We start from the raw sequence: 25661 nt of genomic DNA, 5'->3' as shown, positions 1-25661 counted from the left end.
TCATTGCTACTGTCTACATAGGAAAAATAGGACAAGTGGATTTGCATCAAAACATTTTATAAAAAGCTGAAAAAATTGATAATGAAGAAAATATAAAATATAAATTTGAATAAGGCAGAAAGAATTAAAATAATGGATATATTGAAATCACTATTTACTAATGAGGGTAGATCAGAAACAAAATGAGGACACATTTCAAAATTTAATATTAAGCAAATATTTTAGCTAGCAATGACCATAAACCCAATAGTGTGTACTTCTTGCTAAGAAGACCAATAGTATCCTGGTGTGCATTAGAAAGAGCATGGCCAGCAGGTCAAGAGAATTTATCCTTCCCATCTACTCTGCCCTGGTAAGGTCATACCTGAAGTACTGTGTCCAGTTCTGGGCTCTTCAGTTCAATAAAGGCAGGAAACTTCTTGAGAGAGTCCAACGGAGAGCTGGGGTTTTTCTTTCAAAGCCAAAACATAGCATCATACTAGATATGAAGAAAATCAACTCTGTCCCAGCTGAAATCAGAACAAGAGATGATTAAGAGCCACAGGCATCTTCCCTATGAGGAATGACTGAGCCCTGGGTCATCCTGGAGAAGACTTAGAAGTGATCTTATCAATGCTTATAAATATCTAAAGGGTGGATGTCAAGGGGACAGGGCTAGGCTATTTTTGGTGGGGCCTAGTGATAGAACAAGAGGCAATGTTCTATGTGAATGTGAGAAAGAAATGCATTACTGTAAGGTTGATAGAGCTCTGGGACAAGCTGTCCAGAGAGATTGTACAGTCATTTTCTCTGGAGATATTCAAAACCTGGATTTCCTGTGCAACCTACTATAGGCAATCTGCACTAGAAGAGAAATTGGACTTGACAATCTCCAGATGTTCCTTCCAACCACTGCTATTATGCAGTTCTGTGAATGTGATCAAAGTGTTCTTAAGTGAATACCAAATACTAACAGCAGTTTTAAGAGATGCCTCATTTTGAGTGAAATTGTTGATATGTAATAGTGTAAATTTGTTAGTGTGAATGTAGAGAAGATATTAAAAATATTAAAACTAATAATAAAACTGCTGCTTTCATCTGCACTGCCAACAGCAACAGCAGTCATTAAGTTAGAGAATATAACTTAAAAATTGTGTTAGTTAGTTACTGCAGTTAGATAATGCACTCACCTGAGCACAGACAGGGAAGGGTCAAGGCTCTCATGAAGGCATTTATTTTGAAAGATTTATAACCAAGGTTATGGATGTCTCTGAAAATAAGCTATGTTCACTATATTCATTTGAAAAAGTTATTTCTCCATAATTTCTGCATAAATTACACCAAAACTGTTATATAAATAAACAAACAAAAAACAAACAAACAATTTAATGCCTCTTTGGGCACTTTTAAAGCACAAGATCTAGTGTTTTAAAGGTTTATTTTCTTTTTTTTTTTTTTTTAATATATGTATGCATATTTTGGAATATTGAGGGAAATGCACAGAGTACTTGGATTCATATTGAGCATTTCAGAGCTGTCATACTGTAGAAAATAGAATTACACCTTTTCTAATGTAAAACACTGACATAAAGAATACTTCAATTGTGTCCAATTCACTCTAGAACAGATGAACTTCTTGTCCTACCACTATTATATTTAATGAAATGTAAATCCCATGAAACATTGTCACAAAGGATGTGAAGGGTGTGAATAGTAGATGAACAAATGATTCTTCCACCTAATCTTCCACCTGATCCTTCTGAGAGATTAATACAGAGGCCCACCTGTAGAAATAACTATTTCTTATTATTCTAAGGAAAAATCAAAAGAAAAAAAAAAAGCAAATTAGAAAATGTCTTTAATCACATAGCATGGGTGAAACTGACCAGATACATCAAGGGATGACTTGGCTGCACAACAGATGTGTCCTTGATTTTTTTTATACATTTAAATAGTCACAACAGAATGTCAGTTTCCTTAGTTTTTACTTTTTGACCTTTTGACCTAAATTTTTCCTTTAGCTTTGTTTTGTGGTTTTGTTTTGTTTTGATTTGCTCTGGTCTGGTCTGGCTTTTGGTTTGTCTTCAACTCTTTACTTTTCATAAGGCTGTTGTGTTTTTTTTTCCTCAGTCCTTGGCTGACATGGAGTTTTTACCCTTTCTTAAACATGTTTTCTGAGAGGCCACCACCTTGACTGTCAAGCTCAGCTGTGCCCTTCACTGGTGCTATTGCAGCTGACTGGAACTAACTGGAACAGGCTGTGAATAGAATGGTGTAGCTTGGTCTCTTCTCACATAGGATCCTTGTATCTCTTAATGCCAGCACCTAACAAAATAATTTGTAAAATAGGGAACAAAATACATGTCTTGGATCTAGCATCATGCAGCACTAGGAATGGGAAAACTGGGATGTGGTATTTTATCGAAATTAAAACATAAAGTTAGGAAGGGTATCAGAAGATTTGCCAACATTTTGGCTAATTGACCCTATTTTAATATATTTTTTATATTTTTGCTTCATCTTTAATTGTAGTTTCTTTTATTACATCCTAACTTTCTGGTGCAGTAGCAGTAAATAAACCAGTAGTAGACGTTGGATGAACACGAGTGCAGTTTGCAATTTCATTTAGCATCCGTGAAGGAGATATATTCGGCATATTAAAAATTGAAGGGAAAAAAACCTTTCTTTTTTGACTAACGGTCTTTCAGACTATCTACTGAGTGACATAGTCTTTTGACTCCTTTGGAAAGAGAATTAGTATATTTTAGTCTCTAATCTTTGAACTCTAACCATTGGATTATTGATCCTCTTTTTAAAAGTACAGCAAGAGACTTCAGCATGAGTTATGAGAAATGGTTTTGCATATGTGTCAAATGAGAAAAGAGGCTATTCGATCTAAAGGTTCCTCAGAAGATGAAGCCAAGAGAGCAGATTTCAACATAAACAGAGCCCATTTTTGACCCTGTGTTTTGGTTTAACCTGATACCAGAAAGTCATTTGCTTACCCTACCCTTTCCAGAGGGATGAGAAAAAGAATCAAGCAAAAGAAAAAATTAAAACTCAGGGTTGAGATAAAGCTATTTACTAAGATAGAGAAAAGGAAAAGGATAATAGCAATGATAAATGTATATATACATGTTTAAGTATATTACAAGTGATGCACAAGTGATTGCTCACTACCCCCTAGACTCTTTCCCAGGTAATCCCCAGGCATCAGAAGAGAGTGAGATGAACTCTTATCCCATTTAAAACTCCTCCCACTAGATGTCAACTGCCATGGAACATCCCTTTGGCCAGTTTAAGTCAGCTGTCCTCATTCTCATCCCTCCCAGCACCTTGGGCATCTCACTGAGAATGGCATTGGCTCTGTACAATACAGCTTATAAGCAACTATTAACATCGGTGTGTTATCAACATTGTTTTTCCCAAAGAACCAAAAACATAGAGTTGTACTACACACTCTTAAGAAAACAATTCAATCCTAGTGAAACTAAGACAGCCTGAATAAATTGTTTGCCATTAATTTACATCATCATTTACATAAGAGAAGAAATACTAGAAAAATATGCATGCTACTTCCTGGCAAAGATTTTCTAGGTAAAATCATTCCATGCATTTCATGCTTGAAAATGCATTTAGACCAGCAAAGATTTCATGTCAGTGGTTTGGCTGAAATTGAACACATCATTTCAGGTGAAATGCATCACTTCCCGTGAACAACAAATTCATGACTGTACCCGTACCTTCTACTCTGAGTCATAGGCAGTTCTTCTGATCCTGGTGTTGGGTAGATAAATATATTGTTAAGAAAAGGGGTATGTTCATTACAAACAATGGCTATAATTTCTGTGGAGGAGTGCTTTGGTGTCTCATTAGCTGATTAGTAATGGGAATTAGCAGTAGTTAACAAGTTGTACCAAGGAATTATATTCCTTACTTGCAAATGTAGGGAAGCATCAGAATGTGAAATGTATTTGATGCTGATTTTGTGTCTCTTGAGTTGGTCTTATGTCCACTCCAGGATCTCACCACAGGAGGTGCTAAGGTTTTTCTGGGCAAAGTTAAAAGGTTTCTGGGTTCTCACAGCGGTTTTTTAAAGTACATTTTCACCCCGTTATATGGTCATGCTGTTGTCACATATTCATTAAGAGAGATGAATTGGTTTTACTAGTTCAAATTTCAAACTCATTATGCGTTCATCTGTTAGAAACTAGATAACAGTCCATAACAGTAGTTATGGCAGATAACAGTAGTTTTAAAGGAGTCTAGTTTGTTCTTAAAGTGAATCAGCTTAATAATAAGATGAGCTAAAGTATTCAGTCTGTATATAAAATAACCCATTTAGTTGTTTCCTAAAATTGGTAGCATTATTAGCATTAGCAAATTGGCTAAATTGGTAGCATCCATTTAATGTCTGATTCCAGTGTCATTAGAACCAATTGTTTTCTTCTGTGTAATTAAGTAGGAACTGAAGTACGGCTAATCTATACATTTCCTTGCACATCCTGCATGTATTAAAATAGTAATAACAATAATGTCAGCACTCATTCTCAAAACTAATATATTTTTCTACTTTTAAATTTTTTAGACTGTAACTCTTTCTTCTGCTCCATTAAAACAGTTTTAAAGAAATTCTCAAAAGCATTTTATTCTTTTTTACTATTATGTACATTTCTCTAAGTTAAATGCTATAAATTTCAAATTTGGAATGTTGAGAATGGATGCTATGATAGAAATAGTGAAATTCCCCAAAATAAGTAAGAACAAAGACCTTAAATCCATGTGTTGCAGGCCCAGTAGCAAACCCTGTTATCCTGCAATCATTGGAATCTCCTGGTAAAATTCAGATGAACTGATGAAGTAGGTGTGGAAAAGTGGCTTTTGAAATTATATCAAGGTATTATATATTATCAAGATATTCCTGATTTATAACTACTTTGATACAATAAATATAAATAATATTCACCAAAATTCATGGAACTTTGAAATATTCTTATAAAGGTGTATAGTAGTGGACCTTCATTATCCCCTGTATCATGTTCTTTAGGAATATAGTCTCTGGAGGTTTTATTCTGTGATATTTCTTTATACACAACCCTTCTTTCTCTGTAAGAGAACAATTTGAAATCACTAAAGATCATAGTCATTATTTACCATGTGCTGTTTTCACAGTGCTCAGATGGGAAAAGCTTACGATGCACATTTGTCTGATTTTTTCAGTTTACCTCTCCAGCTTTGCATAGCTTCTGGGAATGTTTGATCTTCTATTGACAAAGGCTTGCTTTTGCATGTGATGAAAGGTGGCTTATGGGAAAAGGCATGACCCAGGCTGAAACCTTCATGTATTTTGTCAATACTATTAACCTACTGTATTAATTGGAATTCAGCATTTAATTAACATTGATTTAGGGCAGAAGTATTACATCTATTTGCCTTTCTGTAGAAAATTAAATTGGCCTAGCAGTGATCTCTGAGGAATAGCCACAGGAAAACTCTAGCGGCTGTAGATGCTCTGTTTTTCATTTTTGCATCTCATTCCATGTTTTGATGGTGGAATACCCTTAACAGCACTATATATATACTTTAACATCACAACTTTTCTTTCCTTCTGTACCCACAGCATGTTTTCATATTCTCTTTAAAACTAGCACGAGACCTAATTTCTTCTTAAAGGCAAAATAATTTTAGTTTCCAAGTAGGTGTGAAAGCTATCACAAAAAAGATTTTCAGGTTTTTTTTTTTCCTTTGTCCATAATAGTATTTCTGAAGTAGCTCACAGTCTGTCCTTACTCAATGCCCATTTTCTGATTCTTAAATATATTGTTCTCTTTTGAATTCAGTTTTGATTTTTAGTTTGTTTGTTACAGTTCCTGTTTTTTGAACTGGGAATAATTGTCCAAGTTTAATTGACTTAGTATACTTGTAATTATAATATTTAATGATCTATTATTGTACAATATCCCAGCTGCACCGGGATGATCCAGGTATTTTGTTAATGGCTGCAGATGCTTACAAAAAAACATTTGCTAGCCAGCAAGGAAAGGCACTAAAAGCTGTGTGGTTTTTAGTCTTAGGTTTGCAATGCATGTGACAAGTCATAAGTTCAACCTGTCTGCAGGAGTTTATGTGTTTTGGGGAAATAGAGTAATTAGAAGTATATTAAACCAATATAGTGGAAAGAATCAGCTTTTCAATGCACAGTATTTCTCAAAAGAGACAAAAATGTGTTTATTTAGTATAGGCAAGTATGCTGAGTTGTGTTTTGTCAGAGAAACATTTTTCAGACTATTTACTTTGAGTGTGAATGAGTGAATTCTTGGAGTGAATAAGCTTTTTTTATGACTGTGCCTCTTTCCAATTTCAGTAATAGCCAAATTTCATTGTAAATGCATTTTCCAGTACTTGTATCTGTTTATCAAAATGCAGATGATAAAAATGCTAGTAAATAGAAATTTCTTAAGGAGAAATTTAGTAAATTTTGTCATATGTGCTGAAATGATTCACTCTTTCTATAAACAGAGCCTTTCTATTTGATACCTCTGAAAGATCCTTGGCGTGTTTCACTGCCACAATTTCTCAAACTGAGTTCCAGAGTTTGAACTCTGGCAATCTAAAATTGTTAGGTCTGTTAAGTTCATATAAAATTCAGCCAGGAAAATTCAATTTACATAAACAAATTGCCCTGTCAGTGTTCACCAGCATCTACCTTTCCCATTCTTTTAAATGGTCCAAAATTCCCGTCCAGTTTTCAGACATTGCCAGATACTTATCCATCTTATCCATCTGCCTATCTCTGAAAATACATCTCTTGGCAAATAATGTGATTGTTTCTATCTATTTATGTAAGAATATAAAAATACTAAAATTATACCCTTCCAAAGTTTTATTTCTGTGAAAATCTTTCACCAGTCTGTTCTTGGAAGACTGTAAAGCTGTGTTAGTACAATTTAAGGATGGGAAAAATACTAAAACAATTTAGGAAGGTCAGTGGGACAGATTCTTTAGTAATGCTGGTGCTGCTCCATTTAATCTATTGAAGTCAAGGAATTTATACTAATGCACATTTGAAGCCAGAACTTGGTTTTCTATGTTCAAATTGTGTTTCAGAATGGAGTATTTAGACATTAAGAGTAGTGGTGTATGAAGATCATAGTTCAAGCAATAGATTCTTTCTTCATAATATTTGCCAGACATATCTAATTATAGAAAAACCTCCTGAAAACAAGTAGAAGAACAAATATCCTGGATTAGATCTTGCAAAGGGCTGCTGTTGTTGGTGATACAGAAAATGAAAGAAGGTAAATGAAGGCTGAACACCAGCGAGCAGCCGCGACTTTTGTTAGTTGCTTACAACTTTTCACACTGGCGGCTATTATGTTGTCATAAACATTTCTGCAGATGCCTCTGTATGCCATGAGTCTGCATATGTTTAGAAAGGAATCTGTAAAAGAAAAGTGCCATTAATTCCTAAATTATCACCTTTGGTTTAGGGGTCTTCTCAACCACACGTGGTAGGTGACTGGGAGAATGTATCAGAGAGCTGTTATTGCATGTTTTCTGCTTTTGTTTCCTTGTTTGTCAATTTGCTGATGCCTCAAGACAGAAGATGCAGGCCTAGTAAGCCATGGTAGTAACTGATACTAAAAAGAAAGGACTTCGGTTATTTTTTGACAATTTTGTATTTGCTACCCCTTTCGTGACTATTAAACTTTTTGCAGCAAAGACTGCAAATCTTCACTACAGTAAAGTTGGGGCTGTTGTACTAACATTCTAGTTATATTTATGGACATTGCACTGTTAACAGCAACTGCAGAGAAATGGCTTGCAGAATTAATTGCTCATACATATACATACACCTCAGTTCAAAAGCACTTGTAGTCTTCTAATATTGAGCCTCTTCCTGGAATGATTTTGAAAAGATTACATCATCTTATACAGTACACCGTGCATTCTGCTGAAGATTATCTGCTCCACACACACAGTTCAAGTTGGCAGCTTATTCTAACCTCAGGGAACAAGCAGTTTTGACACGTTTGGAATGAGAGGAAGTACCATGAATGCACAAATACAATTATGTGAACACCAAAAGAATCTGCACTAAAAATGCTAGGATAGGTTGTTCATTATTTCCAGGATATCAACTGTCAACGGTTTATGGGCTGGTCCGGCCCAGTTCCGTGACCAGCAGGGCGGAGGGATCTGCGGATCCGCACCTCTGGGAAAGGGGAAGCAGGGGACCCCAAAATACTTGAAAACAACAGCACTGATCTGAGGTGGAACAAATGATTTTACTAAATATAGTATTAGTAAAATACAATGAGAGAGAGAGAGAGAGAGAGAGTCTGTTTGAATTGTATAGACCTCACCACAATGCTGGGGTGAGAAGTGCAGTCCAGTTGAGTGACTGAAGTACAGACGGCGAAGTGCAGATGGCGAAGCGCAGACGGCGAAGCGCAGATAGCGAAGCGCAGACAGTGAAGAGCAGGCGAAGAAGAAAGATCAGGTGACCTTGCTTGGAGTTATATCCCCTTGCTGACCGCAAAGTCTCCTGGGGAAATGTAGTTCTTCTCTGACGGACGAACATTCGGCAGATATCAAACCCCACCCCCAGTGCATTACATGATGTTATGGTGTGGAATACTGATGACCAAAAATCATAAAACCATGACATCAACTCATGTATCAGTGCCTCAAAACATAGTAAGAGATGTGTATTTGGTTTCCAGGATCAGTGGTTTTGGCGCGTCAGAAACAACAGGGTGATGGATGGATACCCCATGCAGATTACCTACTTCTGGAGAGGGCTGCCTCCCAGCATTGATGCAGTTTATGAAAACAGTGAGGGCAATTTTGTCTTCTTTAAAGGTAAGAAAAGTCAGAATTTGTGTAATAGTTATGACTGATGATTTTTTTTTAATATATTTACCTATTTTTACTAATGGTTTGTAAATTATGTTGTAAATCCATAGCTAACTGAAGAGTACATGAGTTATGTTTTTTCATTCCATCAACTCAGCTTTAATTTATGATTACCCTTCAAAGTATCAGATTTTTTACTCTGATATATGCCATAGAAATTTGGAAGTATAAATTCAACATATTACAATGCAGTGATCCTTTTTTGGATAATTTTGGATCCTATGAATCATATGAATTTGTATCCTATGCAATCTTTCTTTGGAAAATGTGGATCAGATGCAAGAATGCATACATTCAATTTATTTTCATATACTTCTCTTTGTTCTTCTTTCTTATTACAAATGATCTTTGCATTTTTAAATGTTACCTCATCTACATATATCTTACTGTGTGCTGTGCTGTATTTATTTAATATGAGTACTATGATGCTAAGAGTTTCAGGTAGGAAATGAATTGCTAAAAACTTTTCCGTAGATGTATCTTTGGTATTTTTATAAAAGTTTCAATCTAGACATCAGTGGATCATTAAAATTATTCTAATTCCGATTTTGTGAGAAATTGTCCTGCATGTTAAATGAATACTCATTTAGCAATAGAAGAGTGAAAACCATATGAAATATGTTTGATGAGGTAATACTTTAAGAGAAGAAATAAGAAACTGCAATTTGTGTTGTGTGTGATTCATTTAACCCACTATGAAAAGGTAGAAAACATGTTTGTTTCTAAATTGTAATGTCAGAGGTGAATCGTTTTTTACAAGCAGAATAATTAACAGGAAATATAAAAAATATTTCATTCACTATGAAAAGGTTATCACCTTTTGAACACTAAATGAAAAATACTTAATAATATGAAGAAATAGCACATAACAGTGCAATAGAGATTAATCGTATGTTCTGTTAATGGGGAGCTGGAGGTCTTCAATGCCAGGTTGGATAGGACCCTGGACAATCTGGTCTAGTACTTGATCAAGCAGTTTGTTACCCTACCTGTGGTAAGGGATTTGGTTCTTGATGATCCTTAAGGTCTCTTTCAACAAAAGCCATTCTATGATTGTAGGAACTTGTAGGCATTTTGTTGTGAATTGTAAGATAAATTACAATCCATGCGGTACACTTCTATTTACATTACATCAAAACAATGTATGCTTTAACTTGTGTTACCATAAAATAAATTCAATATCATAAAATTGGAGAAATTAGGAAGTTCAGGAATCATTATGAAAGTACCTCAAAATTCCTATCCCACTGCCTGATTTTTGTGTCTGTGGGTCATGTAAGGATAGAGAGATTATTCTGTAGGTATTTCTTGGCTTATCGTGTTACATAGAGCAAAGAACCATCCTGTGCGTGCCAGAACTCTTCCTCAGTAATTCTGGGATCCACTGCCTGAACTTCAGACAGAAATTATCCAGCTCAGTGTCAGACCTGCTTTCCTTTCATTTCTTGCCCAGAGATCAAAATTTGTTCTGTCATTATTTAAATCTTCACCCAGTGTTGGCTGACTCATTTTAGGCCTTAGAGGAATAGACTGATTGTATTAAATGTAATATCGTAAGTTTACAAGACAACAGGATAGGCTAAGAGGAATTTTTTTTAACATGGGAAATTAAATAATCAAGATTAACTAAAGGAAGCAGAAACAACATTTCTTACAAGTTGTAAAATTATGTTCTTTTTTCTCTTGCTTATTCTCAGCTTATGTTCTTTGTGTTCAGATTAGCCAGTTTTGTGCTTTGATATCATATAGCTGGATTTTAACTTGCTTTTGCTCAGAGTTCCTTTGTTTGTGCAGTGATGTTTGTACATGTTCTTTGTTCTTTGTTCGCAAAAGTCAAAAGTGCTTACATTTCCTTGTAGGAATTTTTTTTCTGGATTTTTGCTTCTCTGTCACTAAATCTTATTGATTTCCAACATCTACCTGATTATATTTGTCTATCAGTGGAATTTGTATTTTCCTAATACCACAGAGTTAATAGGTTCAACTGAGTCTTTTATATGCATATTCTTGACAATTCCTGTTAAAGAAAGATCTCAACTGATTTGTGAAACGTGCCTGCAAAAGTCTATGTACAAGGGCTGCTCTGAAAGTAATGCCTCCTATTTTATTATGTTGGCCAACAAAATCGGAGGCAGATGTTGGTCACATTGCAGTAGAGGTCAAACCCTCCCACCAATATTTTGTTACATTTTGTTGCCATGTAGCAAGAAGAGGGGCAGTCTCACAAAATGGCATCTGGGATGGAAGTGCATATGAAGAAAAGTTGTGGAATTGAATTCTTCCATTGGGAAAAAATGACACTCATTGACATTCAGCGACTTGCTGAATGTTTATGGAGATCAAACAGAGGATGTAGCACAGTGAGGTGGTTGGTGGTACATTTCAGCAGTAGTTACAGTGACGTGAAAGACAAGCCATGTTTCAGGTGGCCATGCACAGCTGCAACACCATGAAATGAAGAGCTTTTCAATCAGTTCCATCCATGCAGACTGACAGATAATAACCAGTGAACTGTACATGGAGCTGAATATCTGTTTCAGTGAGTTGGAAAGAGTGGTGGAAACCTGGAATACCACAAAGTTTGTACAAGGTGGGTCCCACAAATGCTCACAGAGGAACAAAAAGACCATTTGCAAGTTTTTCAGTATCTATTGAACCAATATCAGGCTGAAGGAAACAGCTGTCTGGATCACATCATCAGTGATGACAAGTTGTGGCGTCACCTCTATAAGCCAGAGTCAAAATGGCAGCCCATGGTGTGACAATCTGTGAATTCCCCATCAAAGAATACACTGCTTTCAGCAGATAAAATGATGTGCATTCTCTTTTGGAATAGGAAAGTAGTGATCCTTCTGGAAGTTCTGGAACCCGGATAAACCATCAGCTCTGATTGCTACATCATGCTTCAGACTAAGCTGAAGGCTCAAACTTCCAAAGTCAAGCCAGAGAAGAAGACAATATCCTCAATCCTCATTAATATTCTTCATCTTTTTTTAGCCCTGAAGTAGTCAGGCAGTTGGACTAGATAATTTTTGATGGCCTCTTCCAACTCAACTCAACTCAACTCGACTCAACTCAACTCAGCTATTCTATTCTAATTTGATTTGTTTAAATACTTGCCTTTTATGACAGAAATCAAGTTTGAAATAGTTGATTTAAATGATAAAACAGGTTCAAATCTTCTTTACTCTTTTCCTTTCCTTTCCTTTCCTTTCCTTTCCTTTCCTTTCCTTTCCTTTCCTTTCCTTTCCTTTCCTTTCCTTTCCTTTCCTTTCCTTTCCTTTCCTTTCCTTTCCTTTCCTTTCCTTTCTTTTTTTTCTTTCTTCTAAGTATGCTTAAATCTGGTTAGTATTACTCTTCTGAGAATATTTGAGGAGCCTCTGAGACCATGCATAATGTGTTAGATGTCTATAGAAAATATAGTTGCATCAAGTTCAAGACTATTGGATCAAATGTCTTCTTTTCCTGGTTTTGAATACTTTTTCACACATTACTATTTAAACTAATTCCATATTCTTTTTTTTTTTTTTTTTTTTTAATTAATTTTTGTTTATACAAGGGAAAATATTGTAAAATTTCAGTAGGATGCTTGTAGTGCAAAGCTATAAAGTGATACTCGCTCATTTTTGGAGGCTTAAGATACTTGGCCTGCCTCCTTATGACTCATAATACTCATAAAGTGTACAGCAATCTGGTGGATGGCTGCTTATAAAAAGCATCTGTTTACATTCTTGTTACTATTCATTGCTAGTGTTCATGCTGAAAGCTAATAAGAAGATAGCACCAGAATGATACTCTTTTTTTTTCCTTTTTTAATAGAGGAAATGTGAATAGTAAAATTTATTTGGTGTACCTGTGGGAATTTATGTGGTGCTTAGAATGAAATTGTCAAGCCATCTGCACTGTTGAATGTTATGGTAAACCAAACGGAGCAATAGAAATGCTGCTGTAAAACTCATTGTACCAATGCTACCATCATAACTTTCAACTGCACTTATCTCACTGCTTGGCAATTTTATGTTTACTTACTATATTGTCAGATCATGAAGCAGAGTGGTAACAGAAAGAATTTGGAAAAAGAGAATAAGAAAAAAGGAAATGAGTAGTAGTTTGAGGACATTAGTAAGAAGACTCTTGATCCTGAAAGACCAAAGTTAAAAGCAAGGGTGACTGGATAAAAGCTTTCCAGAATTAGATATTCAAATTATGCCTGGTTTCAGACAAATAGAAGCCATAAAATCTTTGAGAATTTGGCTCATCGTAGCACCTGTAGTGGTTGTGCACTGTATCCTTGTGTACACATATATCATAATTGCATATACCAAGAACAACAGACTTGATGCTGATAACCCTGGAGCACAAGCATTTAGCGTTTGAATTCTAAAAATGAATAAATACAGTTTCTAAAATCTGCACAATTATTTGTAGTTGGCAGCAGGTAGCTAAATAGTCCAAAGACTACTTGGAGTTAAAATTTGATATTTTAAGAGATGCATTGCAATGCAGATAGCCTTTATTTCTATTATTTTTTGAGAATGTCAAAGATAGATGCTGAGAAACTTCACATAACTGTAATCACAGTTCATCTTTCTCAATTGTTCCCCTATAGTTATGATATTTAACAAAGCATTATTGAAAAAGTAAGACATTTTGTCTTTTTTTATCCCATTCTTCATTCTCAGCCTGTGACCTTACCATTCTGCTTGTTGTTAAATTAGATCTTACATTAGGGAATAACTGCATAGAGATAAAACATTCTAAAGATTGGCAAGAATTCATGAAACATGTGGTGCTTTATTAAGCTCTGTGAGGATAACAAACCTACCAACTAGACTTAAAAAAAAACCCACAGCTTTGTTGAATAAATACAGTGCAAATTTCTTCCTAGGATATTGTGTAGGACACTAACCAGGCATTAGCTATGTATAAGAAAGGTGAAACTATGATTATTTTAGTTTTGTCATATATTCTTTATTTCCATTATAATCACAGTTAATGAAGTGCATTGACTATTCACTTGTGGAAAGTGACATGCGACCTAAATGAAAGCATGCTAATTTAAATATTTATTTTTAGTACATTTTAAAATGCGTAAATATAATTTAGAAATAAAAGAAGCTAATATTCATTATAGTCAAGCACCATTTGCAGTTCATTTCAGCTCATTATAATATGTGGTTCAGAGTTTGAATGCTTCTCATTCTTATTGAAACTTTTCTGTAATTTTTATCTGATCAAGAGCCACCTTTCCACCAGCAGAGGGACAGAAGCTAAGAAGAGAAAAAAGACAAAAAAAATAAAAATAAAAATAAAAAGAAAACCCTCTACACAAACAAAAAGAAAGTAAAAACTGGCAGCCAGATGGAACATTTCGATTTCTTATACACAAACCTTCCCATTAACAATCAACACAGTTGTAGCAGACTAAACATATCTTCCTATGTAAATGTTAAATACAATTTCCTATAGTTTGAATCAATACAAGCCTTGCCCACTAATATTAAAGCTCTCAGTGCCCTACTGTCTCAGTTTTTATACAGTATTTTATATATTTAGATTTATACTTTTTTCTTCTTATCCAAAAAGCATTTGCTTCCTAATAACAAATTGTGAAGGATTTAATTTCTCACTTGAGTCTTGTGTACTCACATCTGTACTTTCTTTATTTGCTTTATACTACTTTGTTATACCTGAATGAAAGAAATACCTCACTCAGTAGTGCTGTCTCTTATAATGGTGTGTACTCGACTGATGTTTATTTTACTATGATCTGATCTTGTTAACAGCTGAATTTGACTTGTTGGGTATGGCTGATAATGATCAGTTCCTAACAATTGGCTTTACTTATGAAACACGGGGAAAGGTAATGGCATTACATACATCACAGCATATGCCTCCCAGTGCTGTGCAACAGCTGTCATTTTGAATGATCTTCTGAAACAGAAATGAGCTGGCTCAGTATCATTCACTGGATGCCATCTGTTGTTCATGCTGTAAGTACCAACTAGTAAGATCCAAGACACGTGACTTCTCTTATTGTCGCATTTGCAACTGCCATTAGCATCTAAAGCCTTCTGTGTCCAGTTATCTGAACTGGGAGAAAGTTAAACCTCATAGGAGTAAGGACAGTGAAATACTGAAGATCACCATCATCATCATCACTTTTAAGTGAATTTTTTAGGGAATCTCAGTTAAGATAAACGTCTTGTTAGCACAGGCTTTAATTCCAGTTAAAAATGTTCTTAGATCTCTGTGTCACTTTCATTTTTCGTACTTCAAATGGCTCTGCACATATTCATTTTTTGAACCCTTTCTTCCCTCAGCTGGCAAAGGGGAGAAGATGAATCTGTTGAGCAAACTGTAGTGTCTGCACTTGGAAGTGGGTGACAAGCAGCTGTAAACAAGTTGATAAAGAACTGACTCTGGAAACCCAGCATGGGAGGGCCTTAAACTATATCCCCTCTCCTAATTAAAACTGTGATAAAATGAAAGTGTACTTTAAATCCCTACAGTACAAGCAGGGAGATTAAAGAAAAATAAGATCCTTTTAAACTCATATTTAATACTACTGAGGGATAGTTAAAATATAAAACCAACTGCAAAATAGCTTTTTGGATTTTTCCTCCTGGTGACTGGCATATATCTAATCCTAGATCCTTGGGTTGATATTACACTTTCTTTTTATTTATTTTTATTTATATATTTATGCAGAACAGTGCCTTAACATATTAAGTTTGTGTAACAGCCTGCCTAGTCTAATAGGTAAATATGACTACATTGAACTACATTGATTTTATCTCTTTGGATCTCTTTCTAAATGTATCTGAGGAAAATATATTTTGTTGTAGAATGAGATAATTGTGGAATAGTTTGGCTTTGAAAGGATCATGTAGGTTTGAAGAGATCACATAGATCCAATCCCCTTGCCATGGGCAGGGACAACTTCCTCTAGGTCCTGCTGCTCAAAGACCCATCCAGCCTGAACATAAGGGTATTTACCTTTTTTCAGCCCCAAATATCTATGTTTGAAAGAAAAGTATTTACTAAAAGATACAGGTGAGAAGTGGATTTTGAAAAAAATTACAAGGAAGCAAAATGTGAAAGTGAAAGGGTGATTGCAGAAATAGATCATGAGACTAAGTATGTTGAAAAGACCCTAGGAAAGATCTGGAAGATGACAGAATTATTAAATATCATTAGGTTAAAGGCTTATGATCTGAGACTGTGAAGTGAGTGGTATGAGTCATGGAAGTGTATGCTGAGAAAGATAAGCTTGTCTAGGAAGCCAGAACAAACTGGAGTTGTGGACTGGTGAGTCAAGCTATCTAGTCAGAAGAGAGCACAGGAAAAAAACTCTCCAAATACAGGTACACTGGAGCCTATACTGGAAAATATTGGTACCAATTTTGCTTTTATAGACATACATGCCCATATGTAAACAATATATTGAACTAGTAAAGGCAACAGTAGGGATTCATGTGAGCATTGCTGTACTAAAGGCAACCCTTCATTCATTTCAGAAGTGATTTTTACATCAGAACCTCAGTCTGCAGTGTTTAAGCCATACTAAGGTTATTAATGTGAACACATGATATGAAAAAATACTGTTACATCTATAGTTATTTCAGAAATAGCCCTGTACATTATGCATAAGTAATTTAACTTTTTTTAAGAGAAAGAGAATATGGAGTAACAGTAGAATATGGTCTATATAAAAATAATGATTTCTATTTCTTATTTATTTGTATGCTTTCTTATCTCATTTTGTCTTAAAAGTAACTTTCTTCATGAAGCATAAATCTATCTCATAGTATTACTGTAAATATACTACATCACTTTTCACAGAGCACTTTGAGTTTGATTCCCATTTAGGTGGTATTAAAATACTATGTGGGTCTATTAGATAACAGGTGTTCAGTAAATGCGGAGTATCTGTAAGATGTATTTTATTTTGTATTATCTGCAGCAATATAACATTTTTCATTTCAGTGTATTTAGCAAAATCTCTGTAGCCCCATGGGAGTCTTTCTTTAGAATGTGTACATTTCAATACTGTGAGTTCTGAGGACTAACGCCCATATACATATGTGTATGTGCATGTTTTTGTACAGGTAACAAGTTCTGGGTTTTCAAGGACACTACTCTCCAGCCAGGGTATCCTCATGATTTGATAACACTTGGAAGCGGAATTCCTTCCCATGGTATTGACTCTGCAATTTGGTGGGAAGACGTTGGGAAAACCTACTTCTTCAAAGGAGATAGGTTGGTATAGGAATTCTTCAAGGAAGCAGTTTGGTGGATGTCAACTAAGCATTAATCTTTTGCACTGTTTCTCAAAAAAAGTCCCCTCAGTAGTTTACTGTTTTCTGTGGATGGAGTTAGTACCTCTTGCACTGAGGACCATACTATTTTCAAATTTCTTATATCCTATATTAATGTTAGCATGTTGGAATGTGTTGTCTGTTTCTAGTAGAAAATTATAATTTAGAAGTCAACAGGCAAGTCAGAGTTGTGGCAAATTTAAACCTAAATACTCCAGATAATGCAATTATCTTGCACTCAAAGTACAAGATAAAATCTTGGTAAAATCTGAATCCTGACAGACTTTCAACAGTCACTTAGTCTCTGTCTTCATGTAAAAATGAGGGAAAGAATTTTTTTCTGCTTTATAGAAATGTCAAGAGAACTCACTAGTTTTTGAAGTTCTAAATGCTATTTGAAGGATGGATTTTACCTGTATTTAGGGTGCTACAATATTTATTGGTTAATGTGTTCAGAATACTCATAAATAATTTGCATAATAACTTTATGAGTTTCTTTAATATTTATATTACTATTTGTAATAGTGCAGTTGCTGCTGTTATTATTGTGTAGTGCTTAGGATTCTGAGACATTGATAGTATTACTGAATCTCTCAAGAAATTAATTTAATGTACATCATGGGATAAGTTTAGCACAATACAGTTAATCATCTTTTACCAGTATTATAATATTGGCAATGGTCATGGCAGTACAGAGTGCCATGACCAATTGCATTGTTAAGCTATTTAAAAACAAAAACAAAATAATTAAAAAAAATGTTCTCTGACACTCATGGTAAAGAAAGTAGACAACAAAGTAAAATTTTGTGGTGTTTGAAAAGGTATCATTTGAAACAGGCGTTTTCAAAGTGAAGAAAGACATCTGTATAATGTTCTTCCTCTTGTTGAGAATATTTGTAATATTTTTAATGCAAGTTCATTTTCAGATAATGGTTTTCCACCTCCATGCTCTTGGTAAAGTATATGCAGTAGGAATCTTATGTGACCTCTATTTCCTTCATTCATCAGCATCCTTTTGTACTTTCATACACAAACACTTTCTTAGAATACTGCTGGTAGTAATAGAAGACTAAATGAACTTTTAGAAAAAAAACATCTGTTGATGAAGAAAATCTCTTCTTAGAGCTAACGAGCAGAATAATACTCAACAGGATAAAAATGCTTTACAATATGTAAGAAGGTTAAAGAATATGAAACTTGCAAAGACAGTTGATCTATTGCAGGGTATTGATGACCAGTGGGAAAAAAACTCGTGTTACATTAAGCTTACATTAAGCTGCATAATTTAGATAGCAATTTTTTTTTTCTTAATAAGGAGTTTAATTTCGCTGGTTTTAGTAGTATGTATACATCTACAATTGGGCTGGTCTGATCCTGAAAAAAAGTGTAGCATAAATGTAGCTGAGTAGTGGCAGGAGGTAGGAATGAAAGGGAACCAAAATATTATGCCATAATCAAAATAATCGTATTTCTTATATAACTCGGGGATATGTGCATTTGTTTTGACAGTAAACTTCACTCAAAGAGCTCCAGAGAAGAACCTAAACTAAGGTTAGCGAAAGAAACAGTTAGACAATGAAGTATCAGGCATCAAATATTTTCTATAAAATATAAAGAATATTCAAATAAGTTAGTTCAAATGGTAAATGATATCATTATATTCATATGGCTAAGTTAACTTATGTATCGATCATTATTATGATTTGAAATGATCCATTCAAACGCTTTAGATAATTCTTCCAAATAATTTTATGAAAGCAAAAAAGGGACAAAAAACTACAGAAAAACATTTTACCCTCTCTTATTCCTGTCTTTAAAATTGAGTAGTGTAGTACAAGATAATAACAGCCTTGATGCACTTCTTGACACATGGCTTTGTTTATGCCTATTTTTTGCACTATTAACTGAATATTTTTTCACTTTTAAATTTTAGTATTCTTGTAGTTGAAAGTAGACAGAGGAAAGTAAATACAGGTAAAAACATGTTTTAGTAAATATTTTCTAAATTTTAATTTTTTTCCAAAGTCACACAGTTCATTTTCATTTATTTTCCCTCTCTTTCTGTTTTGTTTGCTGCTTGGCAAGATACATTGCCTCTTTCTCCACGTACATTGTGAAAGATGTTCCATTCAAATTACAGAGCATTGCTTTCTTGACTGGTTATTTGTGCACATGCAACTATATCAAGAGATCAGGCTGTAAAATAATGTATGCATTAGAGAGGAAAAATTAAGTGCAAATAGTTCTTTGTATAACTTGCCATATGTATGAGACTTTAATTTCATTGGAAGTTTAAATCCAAAAAAATGCCCTACAGGGAAAGACACAGAGGAATTTCGTCCGTGTTGCTTTTTTCAAAAAGATCAGGAGATGAATTGTCTAAGTACTTTCACAGGGACAAAATATCAGCCAGTGAAAAACTCTTAAATATATCAGAAAATATCATAACTATTTCTAAAAGCTGAAATGAGATTATTCAAATTAGAAGGTTCTAGATTTTAGCAATGATCAAATTGTCAATGCTGGAGTTATATTCTCTGGTTTTTTGGATGTCCTGAAACAGTGTAGCTGCCTTTCTAGATGATTTTTCACTTGAATAAAGCTGAATTTGGAAACATAAATCTCCAATAAAATTTAGGATGCTCTAGGTTAGTGAAGCCAACCAAAATATATCAAAATACACAGAGATGCGTGTGAGTATGATATTTCTTAGAACCAAGCCAGTAGATGTGCACAGCAATTCAGCCAGCTGCATAAGGACAAATAAAGTATCAACATTATCTGTAAGGAAAATAACAACTGTAAATACTTCTCCGAAAATCAGAATACCCAGGACTTGCATACTGAGACTTTTTTAACTGGGGAAAGGCTGGCAGACAAAGATGCAGAAAAACTTATTAATTTATTCTCTATGTCTTTAATGATTATATGATAACAAAATATGAATGTATTTTCATAGGGAGTCAAGTTTATCATGCTGGCAGTTTTGTGATTAAAATGTTAGTTCAAATATTCTGGACATTTTTCATATATGTTGCATCTCACTGTTTCACTGTGCAGAAGTGCTATACATCAGAATTACTTGACTATTAAGTGAAGCACACATTAATGCAGATGTCAAAGTGCAATGATCTTTTTTTCAACTAACATGAAGTTGTCTTGTTGACAAATAATTTTACTTTCTCTGTTATCTGGTAGCATTTTCAAAGAAAAGAACTCAAGTATTCCCATTTGTGACTACTGGATATAGTGTATGTTAGAAGTAAAAAACTATGCATTGAGTAAACTGCATTAATTATCTGTTATGTTATAAATACCTTTTTTTCCCCATTGTTAAAAAAAAATAATAATAATTAAAAAAAAAAAAAAATTGCAGGTACTGGAGGTACAGTGAAGAAATGAGATCCATGGACCCTGGCTATCCCAAACCAATCACAATTTGGAAAGGTATCCCAGAATCGCCTCAGGGAGCCTTTGTCCACAAAGAGAATGGTATGCAAACACATTTTTGTTTTAATAATTTGCTAACAATGTTTATGTAAGATACGGTAGTAAAAGAGTGATTGATTATTTATATTAAGCATTGGAGGTATTTTTGAATTATGAACAGAGGAAATATATCCTTCCGTAGAACTTACTCTTGTGAAAAAAGCTATGTTTGCATGTACCATTTAACATGAATGAAAATTATGGAGTCATAGAATCATAGAATATCCTGAGTTGAAAGGGACCCATAATGATAATTGAGTCCAACTCCTGACTGTTCACAGAATGGCCTGCAAATTAGACCACATGTCTGAGAGTGGTGATCAGATACTGATTCAGCTCCAGCAAGCTTGGTACCATGACCATCACCCTGGGAAGACTGTTCAAGTGCCTGACCACTTTTTTGGTGAAGAACCTTTTTCTGAAAACCAGCCCAAACCTCCCCTGTTGCATCTTCATGCCATTTCCTCAGGCTCTGTCACTGGTCACTAGAGAGAGATCAGTGCCTGCCCCTCTGCTCCCCTTCATGAGGAAGCTGTAGGCCACAATGAGGTCTCCCCTCAGCCTCCTCTTCTCTGAGCTGAACAAACCAAGCAACTTCAGCTGCTCCTCAAACACCTTCTTCCCCTCTAAACTATCTACCATCTTTATAGCCCTCCTTTGGACATTCTGTCATAGTTTTATGTTTTCTGTACTGTGGGGCCCAAAATTGCAGACAGTACTGAAGGTGAAGCCACACCAGTGCAGCATACAGTGGGACAATCAGTTTGATCAGCTAACAGTACCATGCTTGATGGACCTCAGGATATGGTTGGCCATCCTGGCTTCCTGGGCACACTGTTGACTCATGTTCAACTTGCTGTCAACCAAGATTTCCAGAGCCCTTTTAGTTGAATGTTCTTCACTGTCTCACCCCCAGTCTGTATGCCAGGGTTCCAAGTGCAGAATCTGGCACTCACTCTTGTTAAACTTCATGTGGTTGGTGATTATTCAGCTCTCTAATTTGTCTAGATATAGCTTATCCATCAATTTGCATTTCATCTATAAATAGTAGGAGGAAATTCATGAGTCCTGAAGGTTTGTTTCTTGACATATTAATGCCAAAAAAGGAAGTAATAGAGATTTTTGGCAAGGAGTCAGATTTTTATGCTTTTTATTTTTATTATTATTATTTTAATTTTTTTTCAGTTAGGTATGTTTGGTAATAACATTGGTTTACACCTGAATGATCTAATAACAGCTCCGTGCAGATATTTTAAATCTGCGTACACCATTTTCTCTTGGCAAAGCTGCTTTTCTTCATCTTCTGAAGTACAGCTGTAAGCTAAGTGGAATTGAAGAGAGACAGTTCTTATTTCTGGCTTGAAACTTATTTCAGTATATTTCTCATCCAGAACTGTTTGGGATGCTTCAAAGTGAGTAGACCTGGCCATGATTACTTCAGCTCCAGCTGGGTTTTCAATGAATAAACAAACTAGTTGACCCTAATCTGTCAAAGACTGTATTCTCTGGAACTCTTATTGTTTGTAGAAATGGGGGGGGAAATAAAATGCCCATTTATTCAATAAAAAGATATAGGATGACAGATTTTCTAGAAATTGAAAAGAAATGAAACTTGGAAAGATTTGAAAGGCCCGTGAGTTAGGTGTGTTTCTCATGTATTTTATCTTTTGGTGATAAAATAATTTGGTAATGACAGTTCCAGTCATTAAGTATAGAATACATGATTTGACCATTAATAATTTCAAATTTCTTCCTCAGGCTTCACATATTTCTACAAAGGAAAAGAGTACTGGAAATTCAACAACCAGATGCTCAGAGTGGAACCTGGCTATCCCAGATCCATCCTCAAGGATTTTATGGGTTGTGATGGACCAACAGATAGAGACAAAGACCGACACAGCCCTCAAGATGATGTTGACATTGTTATCAAATTGGACAACACAGCCAGCACTGTGAAAGCCATAGCTATTGTCATTCCCTGCATCCTGGCCTTGTGCCTCCTTGTCTTGGTTTACACTGTGTTCCAGTTCAAAAGGAAAGGAACACCCCGTCACATACTGTACTGCAAACGCTCTATGCAAGAGTGGGTGTGATGTAGGGGTTTGTTTTTTTTTTTTTTCTTTCCCTCCCAGGAGTTTGTGGTAACTTGAGATTCAACACAAGAGCTGTTCTGCACTCTCCTAGCTAGGAGCGGGCATCTGTCAGTCTGAAACAAAGCTGATCCTTAAAACCCAGGAGGTTGCCTGTCCCGCGCATGAGTGGTGATTCGCTCAGCTGGGAAGCTTCCATGATACACAGTATCTGCTGTTTCTTCAGTCCTTTGTCTTTCTTTGTCATTCAATTTAGGCCTTTCCTCTGCACACTAAACGCCAGATAAACTATCAGGATTAAGTAAGGAAGAGGAAAAAACAAAACCTCCAATGTTTCTACATTTTTCCCTTAAGGCCTGTTCCCCTTTGAAAAATTTTCTGCTGAAAGTCAATTTTTTTTAGAAAAAAAACCCACAACAACTCACAGTGGAACTTTCAGGAAAGTGAGAAGACCCAAAACAGCTTTGTCTCCAAAGAGGATTGCTTTCTGTCTGCAATGGATAAAGTCCTATACTCCTACTTCCAGTCTTGCCAGGTGGGAGACCCGGATAACATGCAGGACTTCAGACTGTTCGGACAGCCATTTTCCAACAAACAAGGGGCCAAAATATCTGCAATATAGTAACAGCCTTAATAATACATTCATTTTGTGTTTTATACAGCTGCTCTGGGCTACGTCCTCAATGTTTTAAACTCATTTATATTCATCACTATATTCAAGTGGAATCTTTTTATTGGCTTGTTTGATTTTTGGGTTGGTTTTCTTGCATAATCTTTCCCAAGCTATACCAAGCCAACTGCCCCAGGCCTTTCACAGGTCTGTCAGGAGTACTCATTCCAATGGATGGTGAAAAAGCAGTGTGTCTCTGAAGTGGATTTCAGTGAACTAAAGTAACAGTGATGCTATAGAGAAACTTGACACTGGTATTACTTTGGTGTAACCCTTTGAGAACTATTGCATCAGTTTTCAGAGTCTGTTGGATGTTAATCTTGATTGTCATTAAATTACAGGATTGTGTTTGGGAAATAGAAATTTTAAAAGGAAAAAGCAGTGGTCTTTTTTTTTTTTTTTTTTTTTTTTTAATCTGTTTTTTTTTCTCCTTTAACAGATTTCCTGTGACTGCAAGTGAGTGTTTAATTACTTGCATTATTGATAGAAAAGCATTTGTAACATAAAGAGAAAGTTATATTTATCAGCTACTTTCTGATTAAAGGAACCAAACGAAGGATTTTTCTGAACTGCTTACAGTTTCATAGCCTAACCTTTTATCCTAAGCATCTTGAATTTCTCTTTTAAACTATGTTGCATGATAATTCAGTTTACCTCTGCAGAGATAGAGTTACAGTTTCAAAGGAAAACTAAAATGATGACTCTGATATTGCATGAGTACCTTCTGGTGTTCCCCTGCATGTTCTCTATAGTTCTCAAAGGGTTAGTCAAATCTCTGGCCTTTAGCCAAACACGATATCATTAATAGAGCCAAGGGACCACCAAAGCATTTTGTCATTTTGTGTAATTTGTGCTAACAGCAGTATTGTCATTTTCATGTGACCTGCAGAGCAGGTTTGTATCAATATTTTTTTCCTAGAGAAAAGTCAGCAACTGACAGACCTCTTTATTGATTTTTAGGAGCTGCTTCTTGCAGTGATAGGCTTTACAGTCACTGGGCTGTGAACTTATTAAAGATGGTCAGAATGATGCACCCTAAAAGTCAGACATCTGGTTTTTTATGAAAGCCAGAATTTGAGGGGAGTAGCTTTTGCAACAATGAACAGCTTGCCTTGAACTTGATTATTGACCTGTTGACTGTCATTACCAAGTTAAACATTGTCTTCTGTGAACAGCTTCACTGTCTGAATTTCCTTAAAGTGTACTGTCCCATGTCTTTGCTCTTTGACCTTTAACTTGCAAACTGGCACAAATGGAATGGAATCTGGTGTTAATGAACTAAGATGGTTTAATTTCTTAAAAAGCTTGATGTACGTTATCCAAAATTAGAGAAGAAATGCGAAATGTTTTCTTAGGAAAGAAAAGACAGAAACTAAAATATTTATAATAGATCTGTAGAAGGGTATTTTGCTATGTATACGTGCACACTCTAAAAATGAAATACAGTATAAGTGATTTTTTAATTTAACTTGAATACAATTTTCCATATAAAATTATCATTTCTACAAATAGCTAGCTATTAATGAAAAGGTTACAGGAAAGTATTAAAATACTTGAAATGGCCAGTATTGGCTTTTACATAAAATGAGACTTTTGTACTACATTCAGCCAATTTCTTACTGGTTTCTTAATTCACATAACTGGATCATTTTTTAGAGAGTGTAGGTATATATACATATATATTATGGTTATTATTATTTTGGTAATGGATAGCTTGACTGCCTTGAATTTATATTTATATTGAGCATAGCATGAAAAGTAGTATGCCTTTTTGTTCAATTACATGATTTTATATTGATTTGAGAACTTATTTTATGAACATGTGGCATGCTATGAAGCATTGCAAATTGTTATTTCTTAGAGCATAAACAGATATACATATGTAACGGCTAACAAAAATGAAGATTAGAAAAAAAAGATATAGTTTTACAGCAAATATGCAATGCAGATGGCATTTTGGAGATGTTTTGTAGAGAAACTGCATACTGTAGGTTAGAACTGCACCAGTATCGACCCATAGCATTATTTAGTAAATCCAGTTCAGTTGTTGGTGAAAATATATATTAATTCACACTTAAATAACATAGGATATTTACTGCACATCAGCTCATTTGGTCAATTTGGGATTCTGTGCCCGTTTGTTCATTTTATATGACTGCATGTGTGTGCATGCATTTGTGTATTTATAAATGC

The 25661-nt window shown here is 35.0% G+C and overlaps 1 protein-coding gene across 1 annotated transcript in view; it reads left to right on the top strand.

The window, feature by feature from the left end:
* The window catches only part of MMP16 (matrix metallopeptidase 16), a 172977-nt gene extending 149134 nt beyond the window's left edge, over nucleotides 1-23843 (top strand). The window contains exons 7-10 of the mRNA XM_042870279.1: nucleotides 8706-8844; nucleotides 17010-17160; nucleotides 20596-20711; nucleotides 22467-23843. Coding sequence (XP_042726213.1) covers nucleotides 8706-8844; nucleotides 17010-17160; nucleotides 20596-20711; nucleotides 22467-22801 — 741 coding nt within the window. The 3' untranslated portion in view covers nucleotides 22802-23843. The remainder of the gene's footprint in view (nucleotides 1-8705; nucleotides 8845-17009; nucleotides 17161-20595; nucleotides 20712-22466) is intronic.
* Nucleotides 23844-25661: the final 1818 nt, after the last annotated feature.

This window comes from Lagopus leucura, unplaced genomic scaffold, assembly GCF_019238085.1.
Source record: "Lagopus leucura isolate 7727_CA_CO unplaced genomic scaffold, USGS_WTPT01 Super-Scaffold_100002, whole genome shotgun sequence".
NCBI lineage: Eukaryota > Metazoa > Chordata > Aves > Galliformes > Phasianidae > Lagopus > Lagopus leucura.
This window is presented reverse-complemented; position numbering and strand designations above follow the sequence as displayed.